The sequence below is a fragment of the Ailuropoda melanoleuca genome, chromosome X, assembly GCF_002007445.2.
Source record: "Ailuropoda melanoleuca isolate Jingjing chromosome X, ASM200744v2, whole genome shotgun sequence".
Taxonomy (NCBI): Eukaryota; Metazoa; Chordata; class Mammalia; order Carnivora; family Ursidae; genus Ailuropoda; species Ailuropoda melanoleuca.
In genome coordinates, this window is record NC_048238.1 from 5,756,638 (window position 1) to 5,767,660 (window position 11,023).

General features: G+C 43.5%; 1 protein-coding gene across 5 annotated transcripts in view; it reads right to left on the minus strand.

The window, feature by feature from the left end:
• ANOS1 (anosmin 1) overlaps positions 1-11,023 on the minus strand; it is a 241,328-nt gene that overhangs the window by 53,642 nt on the left and 176,663 nt on the right. For all 5 annotated transcript variants that reach the window (XM_034649827.1, XM_034649826.1, XM_034649824.1 and 2 more), the window contains one exon: positions 2,512-2,734. In XM_034649827.1, coding sequence (XP_034505718.1) covers positions 2,512-2,734 — 223 coding nt within the window. The remainder of the gene's footprint in view (positions 1-2,511; positions 2,735-11,023) is intronic.

Consider the following 11,023-nt stretch of genomic DNA (forward strand, 5'->3'; position numbering starts at 1 on the left):
AAGAGGAGAGCTGGCCCAGCTGGGGCCAGGGTCACACGTATTCCCACTACCAACAATCAAATCACCTGAGCAACGGCTTGCAGCCTCAGCCTCAGCCCTTGTGGACTGGGAGCAGGACCAGCCCACCCCAACCAGTGGCGGGGCGCCCCTTCCTAAGGAAAGAGATGGCACAGAGAGAGGAGGGCAAGCCAATCTCCCACGGTTGGCTCAGGGCAGCGAGGAGGCAACGTGTAGGCGAGGACGGTGATGGTTGGTAGGCCACAGACTGCAGAGAGTGATTTGTGTGCAGACTGGCTGGCTGGGTAAGCGTGCTTGTCCCTGCAAAGCCAAGGGCTGGGTCCAAAAGGACCCTTTCCCTGAGAGACAGAGCTGTCAGCACCACCATCCTCTTCTGAGACTGAGCACGCAGTGTGAGTCCCAGACAGGAACGCGATGAGACACTTGGGGTGGCTCATCGGCTAGACTGTGGCAGAGAGCATCACAGCAGCTGTGTGGGTCCACCCCCCCACCCCCGTTGGCTCACACGCGCCTACTCAGCGCCTCGGTCAGACGCCCCCCCGCGCCCCGGTTGTGGAAACCAGCTTTCCTTCAGGGACTGCTCAACAGAGCAAGGGGGAGATATCTACACATGCCTATATATACTTTCAAAATAACAGTCATATTATCCTAGGCTCACTGGCAAAAGTCATCGCCAGGTCAAGAGTCTGTTTATTCTATTTCTAGGTAGTTCTCCATGAATGACCTGACTCCGCAAAAAACCCAAGTTGAGAGCTACTTTATAGAAGAGGGATGTCAGGACTTAAAAAAAAAAATCCATATTTAGTTAAGCGTAGGTTTAAATTCCAAGTCTCTTTTAATAATTAATCATTTATGCTGGCCCTTTGTAGAATATTTCCCTTATTCTTGGTGAACCAGACATATTTGAAATTCATACTGACTCTTCAATGCTTTTAAATAAAAAGCATCTTTTAATTTATATTGCCTCTTTAAAACACCCCACTTTAAAACACTAAGGGTTTTACAAATGGCTTTTCAACAATCATTCTAAAAGCATCCTATTTTTATGGTAAATGCTAATACTTAAATAGTAAATGATCTGTAATAACAGAAAAGGCTTCCTAATAATAGACTTTAGAAAAATTAAATGGTGTTGGGTTTTGCAAAAGTGATTTTATGTAGCTTATAATGAGACGCATGAACATGATAAAACTGTAAATCCATTAAAGAAACATCACCTGGTAAGAAAGGGAAAGCGGCAATTATTTTGAATTTGAGATGTAATATTTATGCCAGGTTTCCCCAGGTCTTATGCACAAACAAGGAAAACTGGATGGATTACACAGATTTGAGACGAGAGTAATTCCAAGGGAGCGCCAGAGGCAAGGGGCAGGGACATGAGTTCTGGGAGATGGGACCTGTTGTGATAGTAAGACCAGACTTCTGACAAACAGTCAGCCAGCACATGATTCAACACTGGCATTGCTGGCAATGCTGTTTTATGCAGTTTAAAAATAACTGACCTATATCTGGAAATCATATATATTTGGTGTGAGTGAAAGAGAGAAGACAGATTATTCTTTCTACTTGTAGTGAATAGTGCCTAGCGATGAATTCTATTTGACTCTTCATATGAGATGCCAAAAAACAGCAAAATTTTGTCTCCCTGGATACTCTGAGGGTATCCAAAACTAGACATGATACAACAGAATCAGTTTGGCATAAAAGAACGGGGTCACAATGACTGGAAGAGGCGAGTAACGCTTAGGATCAAGGAGTGAAGGGCTCTAGCAACTGCCTATGAATGTAAACTCTTACATCTGCTAAACTGTTGGTAAACTGAATCCCCATCTTTGGAAGAGAGCTATTCCTCCATCTGGGTTCTCAAGACACCCATCAAAATACTGAAAGTCCGGACAATGACACTTCTGTTCTTGGATTATGCCAATAGGAAAACCACGATACTCGTGCATTTGTTATGCGTTTTTCAAGGAGGTCCCCTCCCCAGCCTAGTTTCCAGGGATTTAAATCGATTTGTTCCGATGTCCCCAGTGCAGCTTAATTGATTCACTCTTTGTGGACAAAAGTACAAGGACGTTCCTGAAGTGATGTTTCCTTCCTACACATTACATTTAGTAAAAATGATTTGCTCTGCCCCAGAATGAGTTCATTGTGGCTGATCTGTATGGTCCAATAATAGTTTCAGACGTGTCTGTGTGACACAAAGTGCATTTTCTTACCCTTTTTCTTCCCTTGCAATGGTGCCTTCTTTGACTGACACCCTTCCCCATGCACACCCACACCCCCATCTTTGACTGACACCCTTCCCCTTGCACACACACACCCCTATCTTTGACTGACACCCTTCCCCATGCACACACACACCCCCATCTTTGACTGACACCCTTCCCCATGCACACACCCCCCCACCTTTGATTGACACTCTTCCCCACGCACACACCACTACCCCCCATAAGTTAGTGAAGTTCCCTTCACATGGGCTCTGCTCCTTACCTTTGTACAGTGTCTTGGGCACCTGGCAGGTGTGCCCACATCCGTTCGAACAACATTTCTTCACCCCAGAGCACTCGTTGTCAGCTTCACAACTTTCCACACAGGCGGCGGCAAATCCACTGGCTTTCTCAGGGGCCGGGCAGTCTCCCTGCTTCGCCGACAGGATGTACTTGAGGAACTCACAGCTAGTCAGGCATTCGTGGTTCTTCTTGGGGAACAGAGGCTGAAAAGAGAATGGGAAAAATTCTCTTATTTTAAGGAATTTGTTTTTTTAAAGCAATCTCGACACTCAACGTGGGGCTTGAACTTACAACCCCAAGATCAAGAGTCACGTGCTCTACCGACTGAGCCAGCCTGGTGCCCCAAAAAGAAAACTTCTCTTATTAAAGACACAGCACGCCCGACTTCCAAGACTTCAGAAAGGAAGGTAAAAATTCTTACTCAGTGAAAATTTCCCAGGAATGTCTTAGAAAATAAATGGATTTGTTTCCTTTTCCCCCTAAAGAAGTAATATTTTATGCTAATTTCTAAAAGGAATCTGACCCATGAGTCAGATCACATCAATCATACGTACATGCATTCACAAAGTATTACGTTCTCAGTTAAATGTAGTTGTCAAATAATTGATAATATTCATGAAGCATCTCTGTACAATTTGAGGGCCCCTTTTGGCCTACCGTACACATACAGAGATTTTCATTCTCTATTGAGTCGTTTTATTTAGCGTGGTAAATGGTAATCACGATGACTTAGCTGTGGCCCTACGGAAACTGAGCAATTCTCACAGCAGTAACACTGGCTGGTATCTTAGCAGAAAGGAGTTTCGGCCTCAGTTCGTTGAACCTATTTTAATGATATCCAGCTTCTCGAGCTAATGTGCACATGGGGCCTCTTATCAATATGGAATTATCAATACATGACCAGTGAAAGAATGTGAATCAGGGTTCCTTGTGACACAGTCAGATTCTGAACAGCATGTGGCTGATGACATTTCAGCAGAACCCAGAATCCATGACACACGAGTGAGAGCAGGTACTCCTGGATTTACTGAGAGACTCGCGTTATGGAAAAAGTGTGAGGAATGGAAAGAACCGGTTACCAAATGCATCTTTGTCCTTCGGAAAAATGGTTCCAGACGGCATTTGGTTATTCCTCCAAAGCAATCAGAGGATAAGGGCTTCTTTCTGCCGNAAGAACCGGTTACCAAATGCATCTTTGTCCTTCGGAAAAATGGTTCCAGACGGCATTTGGTTATTCCTCCAACGTGAGAAGCAATCAGAGGATAGGGCTTCTTTCTGCCACTCAAGTGGGGAGCTGCTCAGGGTCCCTAAAAGCAGCCCCACCACCAGGGACAGACAGGGGAATGACCTCCCACGATGGTCGTCCTTTTGCTGATGGACGACAGCTGACAAGGCAATCGCTAGAATCCTAACTTTCAGCCTACCCTTCCGTTTGCCTTGGTGGCTGTTGCCAAAATTGCTACCCTAATCCCAAGCCAGCCCCTCTAGGCCCATGTTCACCTGCACCACACCTGTCCAGCCAGGTAAAAATCCCAGCCCCTCTGTAGGGTGCCATGTCATCACTAAAGCAAGTTTTGTGAGCCAGGCTTTTAGGCAGTGGGTATGGCACTCCCACACCCTCCCCCTCACCAGCAGGATGTGGGAAATGCCACAGGCCTGAGGGCAGAGCCCCAAAGACGGGGATGCCGAGTGACACCTGGAGAGAACAGAGCGCACCCCGCCAGGAGGCCTGCCTTGAACGGCTCCCGCCATGCACACAGAGTCAGAACTCTTGCGAAGCTGGGCTCTGTTGGCTGTGACAACTAAGTCTGTCCTATGCAGTGCAACAGTAGCGTCTGGTGCTCTGGCGAAGGCCTGCGCTTTCTCGACACTGGAAGGAGGAGATCGTCAAGGAGGGTACATGGTTTACTGCCGGATGTCAAATCCAAGTCAGGGACATAAGATATCAGTATGATAGCACGGGCGAGCACAAACCAGGGCTCGTATGGGAGCATCCTGTGGCTAAATGCCAGCATGCTGCACGCTGCTCCCCACGACTCATGGCTGGGACACCTGGTCACACCTGGGATGTACCTGCGTACCACCTGGCAACACCTGCTGTTGGACGGCTGACTACAGCTCTCGGGATATACCTGCGTAACACCTGGCAACACCTGCTGCCAGACGGCTGACTGTGGCTCTCGGGATACACCTGGGTATACCTGCGTAACAGCTGGTAACCCTTGCTGCCGGACGGCTGACTATGGCTCTCCACCATCTGGTGACACCTGGTAAGGCCTACCAGCCTGCTGCCTGCGACTCTTCACTGATGGAGTCTGACCCTCTAGTCAGATAGGTAATCCCCAGAGAACTGGGCAGGAGGACATTAGTGAAGAGTGCAGACTATTAGCCAGAGAGTATCTCACACAATGGGCAAGGTATGTTAACAAAGGGTCAAAAAGGAAAGGAAAAAACCTCACCACCATCCAAGTGGGGAGGACAGAAGGGAAGGTCTCTACCTCATTTCCAAAAAGAGGGTTAATGATAGGCTGTTATTTTGCATGTTGATGGTGACGAGAAATGTCATTGAAAACCACAAACCTGATGGCTAATGATTTTGAACATTTCTTCATGTGTCTGTTAGCCATTTGTACAACTTCAATGGAAAAGTGTCTGTTCATATCTTCTGCCCATTATTTGATTTGTTTATTTGTTTCTCGTGTATTGAGTTTGAGAAGTTCTTTGTAGATCTTGGATACCAGTCCTTTATCTGTAGTGTCCTTTGCAAATATCTTCTCCCATTCCGTGGGATCCCTCTTAGTTTTTTTGACTGTTTCCTTGGCTGTGCAGAAGCTTTTTAACTTGATGAAGTCCCACAAGTTCATTTTATCTTTTGTTTCTCTTGCCTTTGGAGATGTGTCATGAAAAAAGTTGCTGTGGCCGATGTCAAAGAGGTTGCAGCCTATGTTCTCCTCTAGGATTTTGATGGATTCCTGTCTCACATCGAGGTCTTTCATCCACTTGGAGTTTATCTTTGTGTATGGTGTGAGAGAGTAGTCAAGTTTCATTCTTTGGCATATAGTGGTCCAATTTTCCCAGCACCGTTAATTGAAGAGACTTTTTTCCACTGGATGTTTTTTCCTGCTTTGTCAAAGATTAGTTGCCCAAAGAGCCGAGGGTCCATTTCTGGGTTCTCTATTCTGTTCCATTGGTCTTTGTGTCTGTTTTTGTGCCAGTACCATGCTGTCTTTGTGATCCCAGCTTCGTAGTATAGCTTGAAATCCAGCAACGTGATGCCCCCAGCTTTGTTTTTCCTTTTCAACAATTCCTTGGCGATTCGGAGCCTTTTCTGGTTCCACACAAATTTAAGGGCTGTCTGTTCCAGTTCTTTGAAAAACGTCATTGGTATTGTAATCGGTATGGTATTGAAAGTGTAGATTGCTCTGGGTAGCATGGACATTTTAACTATGTTTATTCTTCCAATCCATGAGCATGGAATACTTTTTCATCTTTTTGTGTCTTCTTCAATGTCTTTCAAGAGTGATATGTAGTTTCTAGAATATAGATCCTTTAAGTCTCTGGTTAAGTTAAATGGCTAACAGACACAAGAAAAAATGTTCAAAATCATTAGCCATCAGGGAAATTCAAATCAAAACCACATTGAGATACCACCTTACACCAGTTAGAATGGCAAAAATAGACAAGCCAAGAAACAACAAATGCTGGAGAGGATGTGGAGAAAGGGGATCCCTTTTACACTGTTGGTGGGAATGCAAGTTGGTACAGCCACTTTGGAAAACAGTGTGGAAGTCCCTTAAAAAGTTAAAAATTGAGCTACCCTACGATCCAGCAATTGCACCACTGGGTATTTACCCCAAAGATACAGACGTAGTGAAGAGAAGGGCCATATGCACCCCAATGTTCATAGCAGCATTGTCCACAATAGCTAAACCGTGGAAGGAGCCAAGATGCCCTTCAACAGATGACTGGATTAAGAAGATGTGGTCCATATACGCAATGGAATATTACTCAGCCATCAAAAAGAACGATTTCACAACATTTGCAGCAACATGGATGGGACCGGAGGAGATAATGCTAAGGGAAATAAGTCAAGCAGAGAAAGACAATTATCATATGGTTTCACTCATTTATGGAACATAAGAAGTAGGAAGATCAGTAGGAGAAGAAAGGGAAGAAGGAAGGGGGGGTAAACAGAAGGGGGAATGAACCATGAGAGACTATGGACTCTGGGAAACAAACTGAGGGCTTTAGAGGGGAGGGGGGTAGGGGAGTGGGATAGGCCGGTGATGGGTATTAAGGAGGGCGTGTATTGCATGGTGCACTGGGTGTTATACGCAAGTAATGAATCATGGAACTTTACATCAAAAACCAGGGATGTACTGTACGGTGACTAACAGAACATAATAAAAATTATTATGAAAAAAAAAGAAAAAGAAAACCCCAAACCTGGTAACTTGAGCATGAGGACCTATCCCAGGAACCCTGGATAACTCCATCACCAGCACAAATTTTTCTATTGTGCTTCACATGCTTGGTTCCCCAAACAATGTTTCATTAAATGTCTGCCTATGGGGGCACCTGGGTGGCTCAGTCAGTTAAGTGTCCAACCCTTGGTTTCGGCTCAGGTCACGATCTCAGGGTCCTGGGATCGAGCCCCGCGTTGGACTCTGTGCTCAGCTGGGAGTCTGCTTGAAGATTCTCTCTCTCCCTCTCCCTCTGCCGCTCCCCCCGCTCATGTGCTCTCTCTCTCTAAAATAAATAAATGTTAAAAAATAAAAATTAAAAATCTGTACATGAGTTATGATGGTAAATGCTACATTATGTATATTTTATCACAATGAAACGAAAATCAATGTTGGAGCGAGAAACATGTGTATCCCATGCCGTGTCAGACACCGGTGCTCTGTAACAGACATGGGGTCTTTCAGATAGTGTCAATCTAATGTTCTCCGAGACATCAATTCCACGCGACCGTTACATACAAGGGAAGAGCTCACGCTCTAACAAAAGGCGGAAAATTGGAAACACTAGCTAGAAAAAGTATAACCCCAGAGTTTAAATGGCAATCGTGGACGTCAAATAAATCATTCACTCTCAGTCAAAAGAGTGCCTCAATCTAAGAACTTTCCAGGTAAAACTTACAAGGAAGGCCACGGTTTCAGTATTTAAGTACCCCACACTTGTAGCTAATTTTCTAAAAACTCTGTAACACTGAAAGCATCACTTCTTAAGGATTTTCTCTCTTACTCAATTTCACAGTTCATTTTTCTGTGAGCTGCTAGATGTGTTTTACTTTGTTGGCCTTTGAATCTCTAAATTTGGGTCCAGCCCTGACTTTGGAATCAAAGTAGTATGTGAAGGGAGCTGTAACAAGTATGATGGAGTGTTTGCCAGTCTTTCTCTTTCAAGAAAGCGTATACATTACAGCTTGCTGCAAGTACTTAGTTACCAAAATCACTCGGCCCACATCGGCTGAAATCTCCAAGTAGAAATAATTTTATTAAAACTGGCAAGTGTTTACTGCTTGGTCACTAGGAAATCACCATGACTTATTTTGCGCCACGGTGTAATCAAATCAGCTGCATTCAAGATGCCCATATGAACACAGGGCAGGATCGAGATTCAGATAACAAAGTACGGGCTGCCTGCTCATGTTATTCTAATGATCTGTGTGCCAACCGCCACACCCTTGAACTGTGAGGGACAGGAAGGCAGAGACAGTATCTCCTCATCTTAATAATTTACTGACGGAGGGGCGCCTGGGTGGCTCGGTCGGTAAGCGTCTGCCTTTGGCTCAGGGCATGATCCCGGGGTCCTGGGATCGAGCCCCACCTCAGGCTTCCTGCTCTGCTGGGAGCCTGCTTCTCCCTCTCCCTCTCCCACTCCCCCTGCGTGTGTTCCCTCTCTCGCTGGTGTCTGTCAAATAAATATAAAAAATTTTTTTTAAATAATAATTTACTGACGGAGCTAAGGGGGCAGAATTAAAAACAAATAAAAACAGCGGTCGACCCAGAACATTTGTTCCCAATGAACATAAGAACGATCATAATTAGCACAATAATTCAGATCTCCCAGTTGATGTGAGAGGTGTTCTGTACATTTATTCAGTATGTCTCCTTTTTGGTATGGATTCAAAAATGCGATTGTGTGTGTGTGTGTGTGTGTGTGTGTGTGTGTGTATGATTGTTTTGAGATCCATAGAAACAAATGTGGGAACAAGAAAAGTTCATCTCTGCACCAGAGCTTTCTAGACTGGTCCACGGGCCTGATAGTTCAAATAATGCTATGAATATTACATGAGACGGTGCACACAAAGGACCAAGCACTATTATGCAGAGTTGGCCCACAATGGGTGCTCAACAGGAGTGGAGTAATTGGTGTCTCTTTTCTTTTCCCATGCTACAAGTTTACTGTTTAACATTTCCAAATTCTTGTTATTCTGACAAAAACGTTTCAAAATTCAAAGACAGCAAGTTGGCCCTGCTTCTACGGTGACCATCCACAAGTTTCCAATGCGCTACTGCCAATGTCAGCGTGGAAATGTGCTTGCGGGAACGTTGCCCTGCTGGCATTTATAAGAAAGCAAACATCTAAGGTTTGGAGATCATCTTCCAAGTACATGGATTTGGTACAACAGTCTTACACAAGACGTCTACTTAACTGTTCCACCGCTTTTGTTTATCGAAGGCAAACTGTGATATTGTCTATCAGTTATCTTGGATCACTACCTTGGATGAGGTTGAAAAACTATTAATGGTCTGAATATAAATTGGAAAAAATACGGTATCTGTATGCAGGTCTCTCACTATGCCTTTAAACGTAGCTTATTGCATGGAATCAGGACCAAAATGAGTGCAAGTCAGTGAAAATGATGTGTGAACATTCACACTCTAGATCTAAAGAAAATGTGCAAATTGGTCTACTAATAGCGGCCAGTTGTAAGGCCCGTGAACAAAGGTCATTCAGTGTCCCGTAAAGACACTTCCGAGCAATAAGCACCTACTATTTCTTGTGATATTACTAATTACTGGCAGACGTGTCAAGAAGGATGTGGAAAATGTAAGAAAGGTGTGAGTTATCCAAATCATTAGGAATACAATGCCCAACGACTTCATGGTAAATGAAAACATTTGTGGTAACACAGATGTTTGCGGTAAATGTTTGATTTCTTCTTTATGAAATTATACTAAGGTATTAAGGCAAATTATTCAATGTACAATTAATGTTAACTACAACTCCTCTATGAAACTATTCATATGAATCACTGCACAAATTGCACAAATGGCAACCTTCTGCCAGGTCAATGGCTCCAACCTAAAATTTGGAAAAGTCACTGTTACCATGCTCATTCATTTTTGTTCATTGTTTTTTCTGCTCTTACCCTAGCCAAATGAAAATACTCTTGGGTGCACGGGATTAGTGAAAAATCCTTCATATTTTACGGACTATTATATATTAATTATTCTTATAAATCTCTCCTACATCCCATCTCTTAGGTTAAAAGCTAAAATGTGTTTCTTGGTGCCATATCTGGGCAATATGTTTATCTCAATTTGCCTGGCAAATGATTAAAATAAAGTGAAATCCACACAATAAATAGTAGGTTAACAGTTCTTGGATGCTTTTGTGAAAAGATACTATTATATTTGTTTTATCTGTTTGGTATAAAATGCAAGGTAGCATACAATAAATTAATGTGTGCAGTAATCACAGAATGATGAACACAAAAACATTAAATTTGTAAATTATCTTCATATGTTAGGAATCATACATATATGAGGCCTCAGGTATGGAGAGAATATTGCACTTGGTATTTAATTCAACAGAACCGTATCATGCATCCAATAGAGCAGCCTTTGCAAAAAGCCAGGGTCTTGGGTGGGTTTTTTTCCTGCTCCAGCCAAAAAGCAAAGGCGACCTTGAATACAGAATCCTTCCATCTGCTCTGCTTGCCGGTCTCACTTAGTCCCTCCCCCAGTTCCCATAACCATTACTGTTGCCATTTTACAAATGAGGAAACAGAAGCTCGGGAGATTATAATTTATCCCAAATCACAAAACAGGTAGGCATGTGGGCCGCTATCACAGCCAATGGCTTTCTAAAGACCACACCGCATCTCAGGGTAAACTAAGACAGCGAAGCCAGTCACTCTCCACGTGCATTCCTATTAGCATCACTCGGAGCTTCTAACTATTGAAATATCCAGGAATACAAGGAACATGTTGCAGACAGTTTCTTATATACATGCATATATGCAAATCATATATATATGATTGTGTGTGTATGTATATATATATATATATATACACACACACACACACACAAATGTGTATATGTAAATTATATAGATATAAATCAAAAGGGTAGGAATCTTATCCAGGAATATTGATAAAAACAAGCAACACTCAAGTATAGCTTGTGCTGTTGAATGTCAAGGATAAAAATATAATTTTTCAGGGGCGCCTGGGTGGCACAGCGGTTAAGCGTCTGCC